Here is a 22,108-nt window from a genome sequence, read left to right as displayed (position 1 = left end):
GAAGTAAATATAACTCACCTCTCTGGCGAAAGCATCAGGCATGGTGAAGGTGGACGTAATCCAGCAGAATGTATTGACCACATTTGTGGGCAGGCCACTGACGATGCACTGGATGGGTTGCCCGACATACTGCGTCGCGGTAATGATCATGGAACACGTGAGTAACAACACTGTCGTGAACACATTGTGCAGCCTGAACACTGCATTATCAGTCCTAATAGGCTGGTACTTGAAGTAGACACTTAACCCTCCTAATAACTTAAACATTTTGCCTTATCCCGGCTTCTTGTTATCTATACATCGAAAGTTATGTGTGAAACTACTCAAAATCAGTCTTGTTTTTGCTTATTGCCGCGGCAATGTATCGTTTATTGTCCGGTGTGCTCAGTATCTGAAACAACAGAGAAAATGGTAATTAGATGACAGAAACTTGAGGAGTTATGAGTATCTATCAATTTTAATTAAATTATACATAGGTAATTCGACTTCATGGAAAGAAATTTTCGTAACATCTTACAGAGAGAGCGTTATACAAGTCTTACTTCATTATTATATAATTTTATTTCACTCAGGTTATAGGTTCAGAAGCTTATTAGGTACTAAGTATGTAGGAGGAAAAAGCAAACATTTATAGCCACGGCTGGTTAGATATTTAATTAGTGAAAAACATCGTCATTACCTATTTAAAGCATTTATATTCAATAAATACCTAATACGTTATGTGCTCATGTATAAGGATTCTTGTTTTGTAGTGTATTGTGGTAAACAAATGCAACGTATGAATTTTCCTTCTATTAAATAAAAGGCACTAATGACATACCTAACTTCTTTGAAGAAAATATATGGCGAAAAACAACTTATTCCTGTTAGGAAACCATTCAGTAATCGACAGCAGTAGATACGCGTACAGCAAACTATGTATAAGAAATTCTACTAATAAGAAGATATGAGCTTTTACACAAACGAGTATACAGATGGTTGCGATCGGCATCGCCAACACCAGAAAAGTTACATACGAGGCTTTTATGGGATTTGAGGATTGGGGATTGGGTAGGATTTTGCCTTGGTGAGTAACACAACGAAAAACTCATGAACGCTCATGACAATGTTATGTTAAAAACTTTCTTTCTAACCAGACTACAGCACGTAGAACATACAATCTTTGATCCAAAACTCTAAAAGCTCTTACACACGAGCGCCATGTTGCCAACAGCAGACGTAACTGTGTTGACGCATCAACAGCAGCCGTAGACATTTCAACTGCAACGAAGCCACAGCTGCAAGCTATCGACGCTACAATTGCAAGTGTTGCTGTAGGTCGACTGTTGCCGCCGACGTCTCGACGGCTCAAGTCACCTCTGCTGTTGGGGCGTTGGCAACACGCCGCTCGTGTGTAAGACCTCTAAGATTACCCTAACAACAGCACCTAGCAATCAATATCTAAAGTATTACTCAAACACGCTAAAGAAGCACGTTTTGTCAGTTAGTGACATCGCGTGACGGCCTGCAATGTAAGCAGCATAGTAATAACACAGGATACGAGCACGTAGCATTGATAATATACAGGTAGAGTAACTAGTGTGCACGCTATGATGCCACATGTGATGCTCCGATGTAGGTGACTGCACACTTGAAGGCTGTAATTTAGTCGGGTGGTACTCCATTCATAACATACTCTTATATATGTGCTAAGAATTTGGTAGGTATTAGGTACCATGGCCGAAAACCATCTATACATGCGTTGTAACTTACAATATTCTTTAAAGCCTTAAAATATATTAAAAAGACAATGGATACTGACGGAAGTAAGTTTTTCATGTTAATAATGCCTTTTCACGTGATTTTAAAAATTCTAATCAAAGTGTATCGTGATTGATCATATATTTTGACGTATCAGTACAAATGAATGCAAATATCAACAGTCACTTGTAGACCTCTTGGAGCCAGTTAAGTCTTGCGAGGGGAACGACGAAATAGGGGTGAATTTAATCTTTCTGTCGATCCTTCAATGAAGCTTGCTGCTCAGTCGATTCGTCATTTATACTTTTATTGCCCACTACAAAATATAGTTCTGCTCTTTTTGTTTTCACGTGAGAGACATGTGACTACTGACTATTTATTATATTTGCAGGCAAATGATTAGGTATTTCTCTTCAGAACAAACCGCCTCTCATAACATAATGAAGTTATTCAATAACAAAATGACATACCTACAATAATATATCATCAGTCAGTCCTAAGGGGCGTGGTTTACAATAAAGATCTTAGAAATAATTAAGATAAGGATCTAAATAGGCAATTATCTATATATTAATACGTGAAGCAAAAACTTTGTAACAGTTTTTACGAAAATTGCGCGGACGTTGGAGCATAAAATTTGGTACACTTATAGTTTATGTGTAGGAGAATTGCGGAACGTTAATATTTTTTAAAAATAATGCTTCTAAAGTACATTAAATCAATAAATAAAACATTACACACACATGCATAGTATCTGATCGTATTTGACAAAACGTCAAAATCAATAGACATTGCGATGGTATTCTCACGTCTCATATGAAAAGAGGTTTCTAATTGAAGGAGGTTTGGTTATTCATGATGCGCCGGAATATATTAATTTGAATTTTACAAAACTAATAGCAATTCGTTAAATAAAAATTATCCTTGAACGTATGTTAAGTGGTATTGTAAATTAAATCGTATATGGTCGAATTTCGACCACTAGGCGACCACTAGTCTTTATAAATAAACCTGTACATTTATAGTTCAACTATTCCTTTAATTAATTACCACCGATATTGCTTTAGTAATAAGGTTGACTTTCGCACAAAAACGGTGAAATGTATGGTTTCTACGCGTATGAGCTAAGTAGCGCGGTCAGTAAGGAGGCTGTTAAAATAAAGTTCAATGACCTCTGTTATCGCGAGAGCATAACTGAGTGCAGCTCGTTAAGATTACAATTAATTTGTTATGCACCGTGCACTGTACCTACCAGGTAACAAGATCTAGTTACAAGAAAAACATCATTCCTGGCCATATCGATAACAAGTAATACATAAAAAAAATATGTTAAGGTTTTAATGGGCTTATATTGTATGGTCATATTGAGAGTGTGTTCCAAATATCAGAAGGATCAGACATCAGGAAGGGGATTTAATGCCAATTACTTGACCCAAACTAACAAGCAGATACATTATGCTTATGATTTGAAAATCTTGGATCATTATGTCGTATGTAAGTAAACTTAGTCATAAATTCTTAAACCAACAGACAACAGACTCCCTGCAGTTTGTCTACAGCTAGCACAGGAATACAACAGACATGGAAAATTTAAATAATTTGCATTTAAGTATAGGAAAATCGAGAAAAACGGATTTTCCTATAGGTATTCTAGCCCGTATTTAACTACATCATTGTGATTCCCCACATTAACATAATTATTATGTCATTATACGGGAACTAAGGATATAAAGCATTAAAATGTAAAGTATTTATTAGTGTTAAAAACCACAAAAGTGTGGAGAAAAGATTTTATGTCATAAAACTAATTATTCGTTTTAATAACCGCAAAAATGTGGGGAAAAGTTTGATATCATCTTAATTGTTAACTAATGTTTCAGGAACTATGTTTCATTAATTGCCTCATTGGTCATATAATACATAGTCATAACTGCGACAACCTAGGACCTCGAATTTTCCCAGAAAACTACAGCATTCCAATTCGTTAGAATACGCAAACAGAGTTTTTTATTGTATCATATTATTTGTGTCAGGATTTCAAGACATAGGAGGCTAAACAGAAAAATTATAGACAACTTTTTTCCTTTGACAACGTGGGCAAAGCGAGTCATAAAAGTAAGCATATTAATATTGAACATATTTCTTTTGTTTATACTTCAAGCGATTACTACAAAAGCTGGGTTGAGATTGTAAACTATTAGCAATTAGCAATACTGCACTACAATTGATTGTTTTATAAACAAATATTAATATACGCAACAACAATACTATTTATGATTACTTAACGATCAGCGATTAAAAGAATAAATCTTTTATATTGTGCTTTGTAATATGGAAAGTATATAAAGGTTTATACTATTACAAAACTACGTTATGGAAACTAGAAAAAGGGCGAAATCTTTTAAAGAAAATAAAATTGAAATACTTTAACAAAATAATTGATTAATTTCGTACCTCTATTAACTACACTTTATAGCCCCATATTGTACATCCACAGGGCGAGCTCAATACCAAATCCCATTATATTTCTAAGTAACGTAAAAAGCATAAAGGTGCTTTTCCAACAGAGATGTGCTATGTAGCTATACTACGCAGATGTATTATCTAAGCTGTCAATCTTCGCGAAAGGCGTACCTTGACGCAAAGACTGACAGACATCACTTATGATTATGTCACATATCCGCGTTACAAAAGCTTAGTAATATGCATAAGGATAATTCTTCTATTACCTCATAATAAATCTATTACCAATGTATTTACCTATGACCGCCCATGAGCAATGTATCAGATCAATGATTCACTGTTCCTGCTTTGAGTTAGTCACCAATTCGTGGATGTAAAGTGCATACAATTTTGCTTTAGTAATGCCTAAATGCAAACATTTAATATTTCGATCACATCTGGCAAGTTAGGTACTCAGTGTAGGTATAAGTCTTACTAAGGCAGAAAAACTTCAAATGTATTTTCTAAGGCATAGCTTATTATTCATAAAGGCTTTGAGTTCAAACTTGTGGTCAGGAAAATAGTACGTTTTTGTATTAGATATATCTCAGTAAAGACCACAGAGTTTGGAATCGTACCCAATGTTTAGCAATGAACTTATAACTCTTTAATATCACAACTGGCGAATAGTGGGTGTACTAGAAGCGGTAATTTAGTGCGAGATAGTGTCTCCTACAAAATACTTGAACAAAAGCTATGAAATAGTTTCCAAACACAATTTCCAATAAGTGTGACGTAACAGCACGGTGTGCCACGAGCCCACGAGGGTCGGTTGTGCAAATAACGCGTATTGCACAACTAGCGATTGTTCCGCTGCTGTACTTGCCATGTTTTGGTTGGGCCAGTAGCCGCTGCGTGTGAACGCTCCTCCGTTGCTATTGACAACAAATAGAAGCATATGGAACGTGCTTCTTTGAGTACAATATTACATACCTAGTATTGCACCCGTATTCGGTTATTCCCCACTGGGATGTGTAAACGCAGTTGTTACCTATTTATTATACTTGTTAAATAGATGAAGCCCATTGTAATATGGGGCATATCGTAAAAACCGGAACCATTTCAGACTCCATTACTGAGAATTTCTAAATTGCAAAACTCAATAATAACCCAACTGAATTTAACTTTAACTGCGAATATTTTGATAAGACAGTTATTCCTAGTAAAAATATATCTTCTAATGGTAGACATAAAGAAGGCAAGGAGGCCTATGTATGTATGAGCAGTGGTGACACGATGATGATGATGATGAAGAATGACATCCAACTAGATTTACCTACCACAGACACTCGTCTGTGGTAGGTAAATCTACTCAGATGCAGTGATTTCCAAGCTGTGGTTGAAGGAAGACAAAAAATGGTCCGCGAAACGAAAAACAAATACGGTTCAAGCTCAAATATATCAATAATCCCAAAGTCACTATTTTTATGAGAAAATAGGAAATCAGACCTAACTTAACAAGAATCATAAAAGTGGTCCTGGAAAAGGTTGGGAATGTCTGGTCTAGTAAGTACTTACTTGCAGATTTTAAAACTCTCACAATGTCACAGTTATAATCTCCATATTGTCACACATGTAAGTCCAGTTAGAAATAACACTAGCTGTCACTCATATCACAAAAACTAACTAGACCGGAGAAAGTAAAACATACTTAATATAAACAGTATTTTCACCATTTACTACATTTTAACCAAATACGGTAAATATAGCTATAATCAGCTGTAAAAATGGAAATATGGGGACCACGGCTATTTTAAAAATTAGCAGTTCTAAGTTGACATCTTCAAGTAATTTGGACTAAGTGTCATTTAGTATCGTTTAGCATAAAAAATCTGTCACAGACGTTAACAGTGTCACCACATAGTCGTGAGTAGACATTTAGAGCACTTTCTATGTGAAATAATAACAAACAAACCTTGAATTCGGAAAACTGTTTACGTGATAGAAACCTATTGCTGTTTTGACCGAAAAGCATAAGAATGCATACTTAAAAAAATGACCCTGCTTCTCAAAGTGTACACTGTAGTGTATTGTGATGTTATGAGTAACTTTAACTTTTGACACTCCAATCTGATCAATACCAACATTATCCAACACAGTTGTGGAAACGCCAAGAGACATAATTATGGAAAATCATAAAAAAATAATGGGATCAAAGGTTGTTAACCTTAAATAGCATTGAATGGTAGAACAGCCAATATTTCATAACAATACTTTCCATAAAATATTTAAGTCGATTAAATAAAGCACGGTCCATTAAGGTACACTTGCATAAATATTAGTGACCCACTTACCCAATGTGCTCACAAATTGTCACTTGTTATTGTCATGTAAAACCGATATGAATTAAATACGACCATCAATATGGATTGCAGATGTATTGTGTGTACTCAACGGAGTAATGGGAGCAACATTTATTTGGTTTTACAATGAAGAATTTTCAACACAGATTTGACTTTATTGACAAAGATAAATATATAAATAATTATTCCACAAAAACAATAAATTGACATTCTAGAGTTTCTAAATGTTTACTAACATCCGAAATAGCACTATTTACGTTCAAAACGTAAATGTTCGAATAAAGTCATTAGACCAATTAAACAAATGGCACCAAAACGCCGCACAATTGCACCTAAATATTGTGAAAATGGCCTCGTCAACCGCAAGATTGCTGAGGAAATTAACGCCAAAATAGGCTGAGAATTGTTCAACATTTAATAGGTAGCTAATCTCAATCTACGGGACAGAAGACTGTAACTGTTTCTTTTAAAGTTTTAGTAAATTTTGGCTACTGGACCACGTGCTTAAAGTGGTAGTAACTATGAGAATAACTGCGCACACAGGAGGGTAGATTAATTTATTTCACAGCCCACTTAATTTCTGGGAAAGAATGGATCAGATTTCAATTGACACATTTACCCACCCTAACAAGAAACGTGATTCCCACGCCCACAGCTGGATCAGCGGGATACCAATTGGATCGAATCGATATCGCACAATATTATATTTAAGGACATATTACTAATACGCATTCACAGAGAAGATGATGTTCGATTTTATGCTAGTTTTCTAAATTGAGTAAAATATAATCAAATGTATGTATTGACTTCGCCGTCTGGGCTACTGAAATCCACCATAAATATTTTCCAATCTTACTTCAAAGATTCTCTCAAAAATTAGCAACTCAACAAAGCCAAATTTTTGGCGCTTACTGGACGGGATCCAAGGAAGTGGAGTTCAGAAACTCCTGTAACATTATGAATAATAGATTTTAAAAGTTATTACAGCGTAATGTATGGGTTCAGTTAGTATAATGACCAGGCGAGGTTTACGAGCTACTGTAAACTCAGGCCTATGAAGGGAGCGAGCTATTTCTGGTAACAGCTCATAAAAGGGATCATACTGTTGTACTTCTAAGAACGTTATGTAGTACATTGAAAAATTAGTGATGGATTTTAATATTAAAAGGATTTCTAATGTACAGCGGAAGTTCAATATTTCGCAGTATGCACCAAGAGAACCGCAAAGTTCATGAGACGTTCATGACTCTCTCTCAATGATTTCCAAATCGATCGGTTGAAAGCAATCTGCATCCAGCGGTTCTCTGCAACGTTCATCAAGGTACCTAACCATCTTGTGTATATTATCTACGGAAAAACCTACTTGTTAATAAAAATTGTCTGTAAGAACAACACTAGATTTCTAGGATGGACCTATACTGTGTTTATATTATAACTCTAAACTAGTGAGACATTCTAAATTAATTATGATGTGTTTCGGGCCGAAACTTTCGGCTTACTTACGACTCGACTGTGTTAGAAGCTCATATTGATGAATGTCTGCTCATGAATATGAGCCACTCATGGCTTGAAACTAGTCGAGTTCCTTGTCAAATAGTAAGCCGAAAAACATAACAACTAATGGAGCTATCCTACTTTATTTCTTCAAAGAAGAACGCAATCAACTTCTACATCTCACAAATACCTTTTACTTGTACCTTGCACAACTGTAATTATAAGAACCAGATCGAAAAGTTATTTATCTGTTCTGATTACTTCGCCAAACATAATGAGAATTTAGTACAATAGAAAGGAATGTAGTCTAAGGTAGCGGGAAATAATTATCTTCGGTAAATAAAAGTTACCGGAACTTTGAATTTCCTTATCAATGTTATAATTAGTTTTATTAACGGTATAGATAGAATTCTTGTGATTAAATACTATTGCGTTGTACCAAGGGAATCATACATATAGTATAGTTGTTAAAATACGAAGAAGACATCGGGAACAACGAAAATGCGTTCCTTTATAAAAGACTGACAAAAGCTCACTTTGGTACGTACTAAAATTGTTAAAATCCATAGGATTTGGTTCTGATTTTCCGTTTAGTATCACTAATATAACTAAATATAGAGGTAAGGCCACAGGAAAACTTACTATACGTAATTTATTGAAATACAGAGTGGCCAATTTGGTTTATTAATCGGTTCCTCCTGGGCTATCCCGGGAGGAAAATTTAGCTACTTGATCACAACGTAATTGCTAATTCAAATAAACTACTATCTCATAGTCATGAAAGCACCAAATGGCGTTACTTATTGGAAAATCCAAGACTAAACCAATACACTCAAATAAATATTCATTTTAATTGAAAATACAAATGACAATGACAATATATTATATAAATAATTTTGTGCGGCGCGATAGTTTAAGGAAATTTCGCGAACCATTGGCGTAAATGTCCAATTATCCTTATTTATTGTGTACCTACAAAAACAATCACTTCATATGGAAAACTGGCAATTAATAACATCGCTTATGTAGACAATAATTACATTATCCATTTGTGGAAAAAGCACAACGATTATTTTAACATAGGGAACTAAATATCACTAACTAGATCAAAAGATCGACACTACGTTCCTACGAACAATCATTTCAAATCGATACGGTACTAGGGGATCATGACCTAATGAAAGCAGGTCCGAAGACCTCGATGAATCACGTATAGGTACATTATCAATAACCAGATCACTTGCAAATTTAATCTAATTAAGTTGGCGAACATTCCCGAGGCCAAGGGTCAACTGGCAATAAGGCCTGGTGATGTTCTCACCAACCTCCTTAGTCACTGAAGATACTGTCATTGTTATAATTGAAACAACTTCAGGAACTATTTAAATATATTAGGCAACTAAGGTTTTGTATGATTATGTCGTTCTCCATTTCTAGACATTATATTATATGTGTTTATGCGTCACTGTGGTTACCCATTATTTATACACGCAAAAATTATCGTCTAATTTCAGCAATGCTTCTCAAATAAATGAAGTAGTATTTAGACATAAAGTTACGAGGAAGGGTTACTTTATATAACAACCGATTTTCTTGACTTCAGATTACAACGCAAAAAAAAGAAATCATACAATAACTGTTTCTTCTTTAACCTAACAAAGGACGCGAGGCCGCGCATTCCTGATTGCCAAGCCTATTGTAGGTCTGATCGGACCACGGATCTGAGGATGGCCCAAATTGGCCAATTGTCGGTGTCGCTCCCAATTGATGCGATCAGGCAATGAATGCAGCTTGTGACACAATGCATCAAGTACCACGATCATCATCTGATACTGTATGAATCGAACACAGCATCAATTTGGAACGTTTGGTGAAGTTACTGCGAGGCTGCGTGGGTGACCCTCGCATGCAATCCACAATAGGAGACGCAAGAAGGACACGTTCTATCTTTGTACAGACTCCAGCCTCCCTTTGATAGACTTTCAACTTCACCATTAGGTTTTAAAGTCGAAAATCTCTTGCAATAACAGATTGGAACAGCTTGATGAGCTAGCGTCTGAACATTAATGAATACAAGTAACAAACAAGAGGGAACCCACTTCCAGTGAATTTTACATCAGCTATGAGCTAAGAGAAACCCCGTTAACATTTTACAACGTCGTTTGCAATTTCTCTATCTGATTGTCAATCTTCATAAAGTCCAAATGATCGTAAAGTAGACATCACTGAATAAGGAAACGCGGGTTTAAATAAGATTAAATTCAAATCTGTTGTTTGACGTCGTTGACACTAATAGCTCTTGTAGAAGTCTATTACTTAAAATACTCTAAGTTATTTCAATTGATGATATCACTGCAAATTGGTCAGAAAATTCTAAAATTTGTAAACAGGAAAAATTTGCAATATTATATTGACTAATAACATTATAAGAAACAGCTTTGGGGCCGTTCAAGTATTACGTAAGCAGATTTATTGCAATTATTTACCCCCCATCCCCCTTGTCAGCAAAAGTAAGCAAAGCTCTTACCCCTCCCCCCATGCTTACGTAAACATTTGTCAATTAATGTATTGTTTTTTTAATTTTATAATGTTATAATTATAATTTGAAAAATAAGAAAATAGATTTAGGATAGAGATTATATTTTACTGAAACGGTATTCAACATAGAGTAAAGGACAAAAATATTATATCTTACTAACATAACAAACTTATTTTAAATTTTTGGTACATATATTAAATTCAAATTAACAGTCTTCAGTCCATGAAACCCGAATCCATGATTCTAAGTTTTCGATGACATTGGATTGCTTCGATTGCTGCTCAGTGTTGTGAGTCTGCTCGCTTTCATCCGATTTTGGAATGTCTACGTCATTCTCATCGAGCCATTCAACATCATGGTGCTCTAAATTTTGAATAATGCACATCAGTTCATTAGCACGACGAGCAGCGACTCTTACAGGTCTAACTTTCCTATCAGTGTGCGTGTTTACTTTCTTATGGATCTTTTCGATGTGACGATTTAGTGACTTGACGGAAGCATGATAAAGACCACACGTTTTGCATGTTCGACTTGATAGCCTCAATTGTACCGTCGGACAAAAATAATCGTATGGCATTTGCAGGAAATCTTTGAGTGAAGCACTTAAGCGTAGAGCTAAATTGACTGGAAGATTAAGAAATTGCCCTCCTTCATCTAAAACCAAGTCATCAACTGTTTGTTTTACTTTTACAGGTGGTGGAAGAAACCTGTTGTCTAGTAATCTAAATAGTCCACTTCTTGGACGACAGCATTCTGTATTTCTACATTTTACAATTTGGAGCAAGTATTGGCTTTCACGCACATGTTCTGAATACCATTTAATGTCTGGAAAATCAGGAAGATCTTGTTCACCTGCCCCAACATATTTTGCATTAACATTATAGCCATCAATTTCCATTGAACTCCATACTTCAGCTAATACTTTTCCTGCAAATTCGAAATTAGATCTTTCTAAATGTTCATCAATTGTAACGCCACGTTCATCCAAATGAGACCCAAAATGGTCATGAGGCAATATTAAACCAGCCAGTTCCCGACTAAGAGGAGCCATTCTGCGCTCTACTCTGTTATACGCACTTCTTCCGGGAGCATTGGTAGCTAAAAACAATGCATCGAGATCATGTCGCTTAAAGTGTTGTATAGCAAACCCTATGACTTTTTGATAACGCGGATTTTCATCTGGCCCTCCATCAACCGTCATGATTACCACTGGTTTTACTAGTCCATGGTCAGTTTTAGCTAATGGTCGAAACTCTTCAAGTTCGAGAAGCGTCTCGAAATCCTGAGCATGAGTATTAGCAGTAGATGAACTATGCTTTCCACTTCGAATAGCGATGTATGTTGGTCCAGAATATCCAACGGCTTGCGGTTGTCCTAGCATATTGGAAGTGATTTTGATACCAGCATAAACAGATGGTATTAATTTATGACGCTCAGCGATTACCCAATCGTGATCAGGCAATTTGATTCTATATTCCATGTGCATTAGAAGAGGTGCTTGCTTATTTGCCGCAGTTACGCCAATAGGGACTCGAGCTTTATCATCTTGAGATATGAAAAATACTTGATCTGGTCCTAGTATGGATGCTATGTTCTCTAAATAATGGATTGATGTTTCAGCGAACTTGCTATCTAAGTGGCTCTTGTGGTGATCAGTTTGAGCCCGAATGAGCTTAACAGGGACTGTCGATACATGTCTTCGTCCCTCTGCAGAATTAGATTTTCTGGGAATCAAACGAAGATATGTCCCACTGCGACTAATGTCAAATCCCATTTTACGTAATTCTTGTGTGAGTTCATCAAGAGTTTTTACGCTGCGAATTGATTCCGTTCGTCTTCTATCATCTGCTGCACTCCCAAATAAAGCTATATCCGCGATTGTTTTCAATAGTAAAGGTTGATTGCTTTCAAGATTAGGACGTCCCACTGAATCCCTCAGAGATAGTCTTTTTTTCATTTCTGGATTTTCATGACAAATATCTTCTAACTTTCTTTTCATACCATCCCTGTGTTTCTTCTGGGCAACTGCGTTTTGAACCTTCCTGTTTAAAGACTGTTTTGCTGTTTTTATTTCCTCGCGCAACTTAATGATCTGTTTATCAACTTCAGCACGGATTGACATAGTATCTCTGGCAGAATACAAAGCATTCAAATTTTTTTCGAGTAGAGCAATCTTATTTTTCATAGCTTCCTGAGAAGGTTTTGGTCTCTGTTTATCTGTATTTTTATTAATTTCGCATTGCTGTTGTGATTCATTACCGGTTTTTATTTTATCTTCTTCCTGTTTTTTAATATTTGAAGCTGGCTGTGTAATTTGTGTTTTTTCTGCAGGTTTACAGGTTGCCTAAAAATAAAAACTTTCTATGGGTTCTGCTAAAGATTCTCTTATTAAGCTACATAAATACAAAGTATGGCAATAAATATGGTAAATACAAAACCCTATGGCTTTAAATCTAATATCTTTAAACGAGCAAATCGTTCCGGTCACAAAATACAGGGTGTTATAGTCTATTCAAGTAGGTATTTAAAAGAATATAAACAATCTTGATATGTCTTTTTATTGAAATATGCAATTATAAAATCAGATATCTGTAAAGGTGCGTACAGACATCGCGAGGCTTGCGCCGCGAATGGTTCGTCTCGCATACATCAACCTGAGGCATGCTACGGCACATGTATACGTGCGAACCATTCGCGGCGCACGCCTCACGATGTTTGTACGCACCTTTATGTATTTACAGAAAAGCAATTTTTTAATATTGGTTGAGTTTTTAAATGAATCACAACAGATTTTACACAGTTTACAATTTTAAACCACATATTTCAATAAAAAGACATATAAAGATTGTTTACATTCTGTTAAATACCTATTTGAATAGAGTATAGTTTTCTGTAGGTATATAATATATATGTATAAAACTGACATCCTGTATTTTGTGACCAATTGACGGAATCAATTATAAGAAATAAATCTATATAATGAATATTACCTCTATACTTTAAGATAGGCCATAATATTTTCTAATTAGCAAAGAGAAACTTTTTGGCGATTTCTAATATTTCTAGTAGGTACCTAAAATGATTTCGTCACTCACCTTAGAAAAAAATGTAGTAAATTGGATTTATTCTTAGTCGCTGCTTGCAATTCTTCTTCGATTCTCTTAGATACAATAATATCTAGTTCCTTGTCGGATTTTGCTTGTAATTTATAATTTCGCCACACTTCGTTAACTAACTTTTGTACATTTTGTACTTTCGTACTTGTATGAGATTTTTTAAAACTTTCAAACAATTTTTGGTATAACTTGGATTTGTCTATTTGAAATGACATCTTATTTAAACATTAAACTTTGGATAATGGAATGAATGGTAACACAAATGTTAACTTGCTTTACTATGCTTACAATACGTCTACTCGCTATAGCAGCCAAACGAAACAATACACTGATAGAGGAAATTTAGACAAGTGAACAGCGCGCGGTAATTCCCTTACTCGGTTCTAAAGCGAGTAGGGGAATTACCGCGCACTGTTCACTAAATGTATGTATTACTTGCGGGAATCCCCGAAAATGCTTTTCGTTTTCAAGCAAAGACAATGTGTGGGTTGCCATTCGTGTAAAAAAGAAAATAACTACCGATGACGTAATCATCATCTAGACTCCCCTACCCCCCATGTCATCCAAAATAAGCAAAGTAAAGACCCCCCGCCCCCCCATAGTGCTTACGTAATAATTGAACGGCCCCTTTTTAGGTACGAAAGTATTTGAAATATACAGCTTACTCACGTCTGCCAAGGCAATACAGTATTTTAATTTAACTGACACACAACAATTTTATTAGTTAGTTCTATAAAAATATTACGTGCTACATAAGTAGGCGATAAGAATATAGAGAGCAATAACAGATGGATGTCAGTAGGAAAATTTGTTGTTTAAACAATAATGGCTGACACAAAATTAAATATGTTGTTTGTCACAACAATAAACAAAGATTATGATTATTTACAAATGTCCCGATAGTAAACTACTACAAGTAGAATACAAAACAATAGTGACAAGTGCATTGTACATTTGTGTGTCGTGTATTGACTGGAACCGATACCATAACATTATTTGAATCACTTCCTTGAAGGGATAGCCCGACGCGACGTGCTAAATGTTAAAGTTAGCATTGTTTAATAAAGGCGAGAATAGTCATTGCCAAACGCCGTGAACATCACAACAGAATCAGTACCACACAAGATCTTTCTAAAAATCTAAATGATTGAAAGAACTCTTCTCAAGACTCCTTGCTCACCAATAGCGCTTGCAACTAAAAAGACAGTATCTCGACAATTTGCAACATTTATCATGCAAATCCGAGCATTCTGAACTATGTTTTATTTGTTCAAGTTTCATGCAAATTAGAGTGTAAAATCGCGTGACAGTGGAGTCATAAATCTTCATTTTATCTCAACTTTTATAGACAAATCTATTTACCCTCAAGCAAAGAGTCGTTTAAAGTTTTTTTGAGCTTTTTATCGATGCAAATACCTTTAAATATTTTGAGTTATTTGATATTTATTATATGGTCCGCTTTATAGTGATATCGGTTAAGATAACCCCAGTATCAAGGACGGAGATATTTTAAACAACAGACCAGTATTGTGGTTAATGTGAGTTTGTCAGTTGATCATTGAAATATCTTCAGCCAACGTCAGCACGCTACCTACATAGATACATACCAAAGCTTGATTGAAATAAATTCTAACACAAGTAGTGTTTGATTGGCAATCAATGTTAAATACCCCGCAATGGTGCCATTGGTGGACACTTAACGCTGATAATTTCTTGATTGGTCCAATACCAGTGGAATGAAGTACCTACTATCAATAAACAAACTGACGGTGCGAAGGTTAGAGTCTGTCTAACACGTGTAGGGAGAATAAATATTAAGTCTTACAATCTATATGATAGCAAAAGTTTCCGTCCAAAGCTAGAGTGACACTCATTCAAATGGACCTATTTCATAAGTCAAGGATGAATGGATTATGTACCACATTTTAAGTACAGGCAGAGACGACGAAGCTATGTATAAGTTTGTAAGCAAAGTTTAAAGGTGTCTTTACTTACTTACTCAATCTGACAAAACGGAGAAACAGCGTTGCCAGTAGCACACGAATTTTTCACCAACTTAACTGCAGAGGGGAACTATTCACATCGGAATGACTAGACACAGCAGTTACCAGGCAAACAGAATCAAAGTGGTCATGTCTAGTAGAAACAAAATTTAAAAGAATTCACATACCTACTTTAGCAAAATGGAAGCAGGACAAAGACAAGTTGTGAATAGTTTTCACAGCAGTGTTACAATGAACTCTACCACAATCGTAATGTACCGGCAAGTCGGCAAGTCTGGCTTAGTAACGGTAATAATGACCTCAACTCAGCCCACGTGCTTCGAAGGATTGAAGATACAATCGCATACGACTCTATTTCAAATGAAAACAACTAGCTTGAGAAAAAAATTGAATTCCTATATTGTTCAAAAAGATTTATAGTTAGTTCAAGTTATGTATGTCGAAATTCCAAATGCAGCTAATGCCAGGGACAGCTTACACGAGGTTACGTATCACGTATTTGCATTTGATATTCGGCTGTTCAATCGGTCCACAACCTAATTCGACTAACTTTATTTGACTTGATTACACTTGCTTGTTGAACAGTCCAGAAACTGGTGACCCTAAAACTCCTTTGTTTGCAGAATATATTAGTTAAACGAATTGCGGTTAACTGAGCTCATTTCCCTAAATTGAGCTATGATTCCGGTAGCAGACAATACACATATTTCAATTACCAAGTGTTATTTTTTGGTTCATGACGTTATTGTTAATTAGTATACATCATTGAAGACACCATGCATAAAGAGATTAAAAGACGGATAGCCAATACATGGAAGAGATATTGGTCACTCAGCGAAGTCATGAAGAACAAGGACATGCCTATCAAAGACAAAAGAAAAGTTTATAACATGTGCATTTTACCATGCTTAACTTATGGTTGCCAAACATGGGCATTGACAGAGAACTTAATAAACAAAATAAAGGTATATGTCAAAACGGAATGGAGAGAAGCGTATTGGGCGTCAAGAGGAAAGATAGGATAAGATTGGAAAAAATTAAAAATACAACTAAATTTAAGGATGCAGGGAAAACATGTAAAACTTTAAAATGGCGATGGACTGGACATATGCTCAGAGATACAAATGGAAAATGGACAAAAACCATAACAGAGTGGTATCCCAGGAATGGGAAAAGAAGTAAAGGGCGTCAAACAAAAAGATGGGAAGATGACCTCAAAACGGTTGCGGGTCCAGAGTGGACGAGAACAGCGAGAGACAGACAGAAGTGGAAGTCTTTGGAGGAGGCCTTTGTCGGAAGACAAGCTGTCAAGTGAAACCGATCGTGTAGTCGATCTGTTCATATAGGAATATTATTAGTAATAAGAAAATGTGCGTAAACTGTAGAACAGCAATAAAAGGCTTATTTATTTATTTATTTATTATTTAGATGGACAGAATGATGTGTTGACAGTGTGACCCAAAAGACTAATTGAAGCTAGCAATTGCAACATGTCCACATGGCCGTGATTGACGGTGATCTCAGTAAGGCCATAGATAGTCGACGACCTCTCTGATACGCGAGTTTTGGTAGGAATCACATATTTCGTGTCATTGTGTAATGTTTTTATTATAAAGCCAGATAGCATCTGATGCGGCCGCGTTATGCTGTCGATCGTAATCTCATGTTCAGTTAAATTGAACACATTTTTTGAGTAATTGAAAGCGCGCCAACGGTCGAACCCTTTGTTGGATCAAAAAAGCAATATGGTTAATTTTAGACCTGAGCGCCGCGAGCAAAAAGGCGCGTAGGCCTATAATTTATTTGGAGCTGTTATTAAAACGTGTGCTAAATGATAATTGTTATACAACGGATGAGCTGAAGGACGCTGAACATAAACGAGACCGTGAGAGGAGTCCCACCTGCTTGTAAATCTTGTATGAATTATGTTATACAAACGGCTGAGAACAATAACTGTTTGTACAAAGCCTACGACTGTACTCCGAACCTTTGAACGTGTTATAACATAACTCCTGGCATACCTAAACACAATAATTACATGACACACAGATTCACCGCGACTATAACTAGTGAGACGGAAATATTTAATGTGTATGCAAAGAAGCCTGCTACGTGCCAAATATTAAATATGCATGTTATGAATGGCCATTGACCTTCATCTTTGTCATTGTAAGGATAAATAAAATGCTTCATAATCCAAGTCTAAGACGCACATATGCTGCAAAAGGTAGACAAGTTGCATCACATATCCCTTTTCGACTGCTATTTAAGTTCCTTGTAACTAATCATTGATATCGTATCTGTTTTTGCTTGAGAATAACTCTAAAATTTATGCTGTTATTCACAAATTCAAAATACAAGTACGCACGTACCAGCTATTTTGGCAATATAGTATCAAGGTAGTCTCCTTGCCCAGTATTTTCATTACCACGTTGACATCACAGCCCTCATATAGATACTATCTGGCATGGAAAACGGCTTATATTGTAGGCAGTAGAACAGGTCTGTTTCGCGGTCAAGGCAAACTCCTCGGGCGCAAGGTGCAACACCGTATCGCGTTGCAGCCACTTAGCATAGGTAACAGGAACCCACCTTTACAAAGAATGGCCACTTTTACTTTGAGGAGCTCACTGTCCTTGCTTAGAATTCGTTGCAGTTAGAATCGTGTATTGAGAAACTTGCGAGCCGATAGATTGCTAATTCCCGTGGTCAAATCGTGGCATCACAGCACTTGAAAATACCTGTTTTACGTATTGATTTATTCAAGAAGATCTAATTTGAGTGATTGTTTTAATCAATCGTGACATTACAACTGTCTGCATAATCGACACGATAACAATGGGAGAGTTATTTGGAGCGAAGGTAATGAAATTATAAACGACCTAATTGATGGTAAACCGCTTAGAAAAAAAATTTGTTCGAAATTATGAGTATTATGAGGTGGGAACTTTATCGTTCAAGGTTTGTCTAGTGTTGGAAATTATACAATCGCTTGGTGCAACTAAATTGATAGTTATTTATTCTTGACTCAGTAATATGGTACGAGCTTAAGCCACCCTACATTAGTAAAGCTTTACCAGTAAGCAATTTTCCATAACAAAGATTTACAAAATTAGGTCATAATACCCACAGGGGGCCCAAAAACTAATCCCATGGCGGAAATATTCCCGATTTAGGGACACCGTGAGCGGATTATCCTTCGAGATTAGTAAGGCTATTCCACGAATTCCTGTCGTCAGTCGTACGGTTTCTTGAAGGAAAAAGGTAATTAATAACCAGCAGCTTCGAAACAACTGGAAGGCAATTTATTCTAGATCGAATCCCCACCTGTCGTTTCGGCAATATGAGCTTACGACTGGTATCATATCGGCCAATATACTTAGACCTTCTATACTCCTAACATTCCTCATCTCCAAGAGGTCGTTACTAGGAAATGTACCAAGTTATTTGGTCTTGGCTCACTGGACGTTCAGACTAGACAAGTTTGGCTATAAATCACCCCGCCCCGCCCCCGGCGATCTACCATTAAAGGTGATTAAAGTGTGCGCGAGAGCAGGATGGTCCAAATTATACGGTTTGGCCTCAGTTGCCCACAAAAATGTGGTGCGGTCATTATCCCGGATGAAACGTGGCTTGGAGCACGTGCGCTGGGCCACATGTCGGCATGGGCACTGTGCGGGCCTTTTACAAATGACAATTTACAAAAATAAATCAACAGAAAAATCTGTACGAACTTTTTTCGTACTTATTTAAGACGATATAATTGCCGTTTCCTATATAATTCCCGTCATTATTTCAAATACTTACTTACACACTTCGACATTTGAAAAGATGCGTATTTGCATAAATACATCTATGTTTATGAACAGTAGAACTAACTTTCTCTATGAACAATAGTGCTATTTTATCCTTAGACTCGAACTGGTATAGAAAGTTTTTAGCACACTGCCACTGTTGCTATGTTGCAGTTGCAGGTCTGACAGTTTACCTGGTCAGTGATTAATAATTTAGTAGTTTAAAAGAAAAAGTTATTTCATTCTAATTAGGTATCAACTTTTACTTCCATCAATGATAAATAAGCACAGTTTATGAATAACTAGTTAAAAAAAAACTAATTTGTGATCCAGACACCATAGTTTATGGTATCTTCTTATTATAACTACTGTCTGATAATATCAATAAGCTTATTGTTACTAACATCTATTATTTCAATAAAGAAAAATAAAAACATTTTCCTATTTGTATAGTGGGTATGCAATATGTATGTACTTGCAGCATTATTTACATAATTGTTGATGACATAATTATTGTTGTTTATTTATTGAAGGAGCTCCAGAGTACATAATAAATAGTTAATTGTAAACAACATACTACCTACATATTTATCCTGTTGTATAACTAAGAGAGAATTATTTATTCATAATAATACATTTATTCTCCCTTAGTCAGTAGCAATATGGAAAATCCTGTTACATCATATGACATCATGCCTGCAAGACTACAAGGGGTACAAGAAAAACTCACCAAGGAGTTTCTTGCTTGTTTTTCTCTTTAGGAATCTAAGCTTTGGAACAAGCAAATAGCTTCACTAGAGAACTGGCTCACAGACTGACACTTAGTGACCGTTTGATGTTCAATAGTGCACTATATTGGTTAAATTGAAATAAATGATTTGAATATGATGTGTGCCTGTGCAACCAAAATTCCTACTGTTCAGTTTGAATTCGCTGCATGACAACCAACCGAGAATTCTCTCTAGTTAACTATCAATTTGTTTTTATCAAGTACCTAACTTATTTTCCCTTTTGTTGCCAATATGGATCTATGTTTCTGCAAATGATGAGTTAAGTAACATTTGTCTTTAAAGGTAGACAAGGTTGAAGTTGCCGATTGAGACAATTCCGAATTTAGTACCTCCTCCTTTTTGGGAAGTCGGTTCAAAATGACTGGAAATAAGAAATACTGGATATTATATGGGGCAAGATGTGTATAATGGGATCTTAAGTGCCTAATGTGAGCATTTAGGCTGCAGGAACTCCAACAACCATAATCGGCTAATGTTATTGCATTAAATTTACTATCCCTGAGTAAAATATTGTCTTGAAGTCATTCTATAACTTTAATGATATATGTTTTAGTCCGCTGATTAATTATATTGCTTACGAACTTATGACTAAACCTACTAAGCCTAAGAGGCTTACATATTAAGTATTCGGCTGTAAGGTGCATAAACAAATTCAGTAAGAAGTTAAAATTCAATGTAAATAATATAATTTGGATATCATTTCTGAACCATTAATTAAACCTTATAATATTTTTATACAAAGCTTAATGGCCTACTTAGTAGGTATTCTGTTTTTAATTTATTTCAACAAAACTGCATGGTCTACTGACTGAATATGAATAAAAAACGACAGGATGGAACAGTGTTTGAACGTTCTTTGTCTTAATATTGCATATAAGAGCTATTTTCATGAAACAAATCAAACAACACTGACACAGAATACTCAGCTGTGTTTGCGTAGCCTCTCAAAAAATCGTGGTGCGTAAAAAATGTTACGCGACCGACTTTGATATTAAATAAATTAGACTCACCAATTCTGATTATTGTTTCCCTCCACAAACTCCTTCAATTCTGTCCTTTGTTTTATAGATTTTATGTTTCGCGGAAAATTAGATCGTTTTCGAAATTATCGTTTACAAATTGCAATTTTCATAGAAAAACATCAGAAAAACTTTCATTAAACACACTCAATAAAACCTTTCAGTGTTCACCTGTTTGTAACAATAATTGTTCCAATTTATATCGTTATTTTTCTTTTATAAAACACGAAAATAAACGAAATACACTTGCATCACAAAACGGAACCATGCAACGTCAAAGAAAAGTACTCCGTTTCACGGCTAGCCCGGCTCTTCTCACAATTTATTTTGTTTTACATCACACGCAATGAAAGAAAATTATTATCTGTTGCCGATAACAGAGATAGTGATATACTTCCACATTTGTTAGAAAAAGACAGACATACTGGTGAGAGCGCGCGCCTTAAACCGCGTTGACGCCATTTTGTTTGTTGCCAGAGTAGAAAATATGCGTTCCAATCTACGCATTCAATTTAAGTTAGAAATAAAGTTTTTAAATAAAAACAAAAACAATTTATTATAAATAAATAATAACAAAAGCTTTTTGACATCAAATTCAAACTAACCTGTTAGGTAACCAACTTCACCACTTGAAAAATATTTTATTCACAATGTTTGATACTTTGTTTATTATGAATTCATATCACGGGGAATATTTATTAGACTCTCTTAAATATTCAGACAAACATTGATACTATATTTTATTATGTTTTTTATTCTCAGACCAATCGTACCTTCATAATAGTAGGTAAAAACATAAATATACGC

General features: G+C 35.6%; 1 protein-coding gene across 4 annotated transcripts in view; it reads right to left on the bottom strand.

Moving 5' to 3' along the window:
- The window catches only part of LOC118262452 (innexin inx1), a 51,503-nt gene extending 29,826 nt beyond the window's left edge, over positions 1–21,677 (bottom strand). Inside the window, exons 1-2 of one of the 4 annotated variants that reach the window (XM_035573813.2) lie at positions 21,293–21,677; positions 19–391 (exon numbers count right to left, since the gene is read on the bottom strand). In XM_035573813.2, coding sequence (XP_035429706.1) covers positions 19–267 — 249 coding nt within the window. In that variant the 5' untranslated portion in view covers positions 268–391; positions 21,293–21,677. Of the gene's footprint in view, positions 1–18; positions 392–542; positions 600–21,292 lie in introns of those variants that run through there. The other 3 variants (XM_050697816.1, XM_050697814.1, XM_050697815.1) reach the window with 3 other exon arrangements.
- Between the last annotated feature and the right edge of the window lie 431 nt (positions 21,678–22,108).

This window comes from Spodoptera frugiperda, chromosome 12 (assembly GCF_023101765.2).
Source record: "Spodoptera frugiperda isolate SF20-4 chromosome 12, AGI-APGP_CSIRO_Sfru_2.0, whole genome shotgun sequence".
Classification (NCBI taxonomy): domain Eukaryota; kingdom Metazoa; phylum Arthropoda; class Insecta; order Lepidoptera; family Noctuidae; genus Spodoptera; species Spodoptera frugiperda.
The sequence above is the reverse complement of the archived record's forward strand: the minus strand, read 5'-3'. Positions and strand labels throughout refer to the sequence as shown.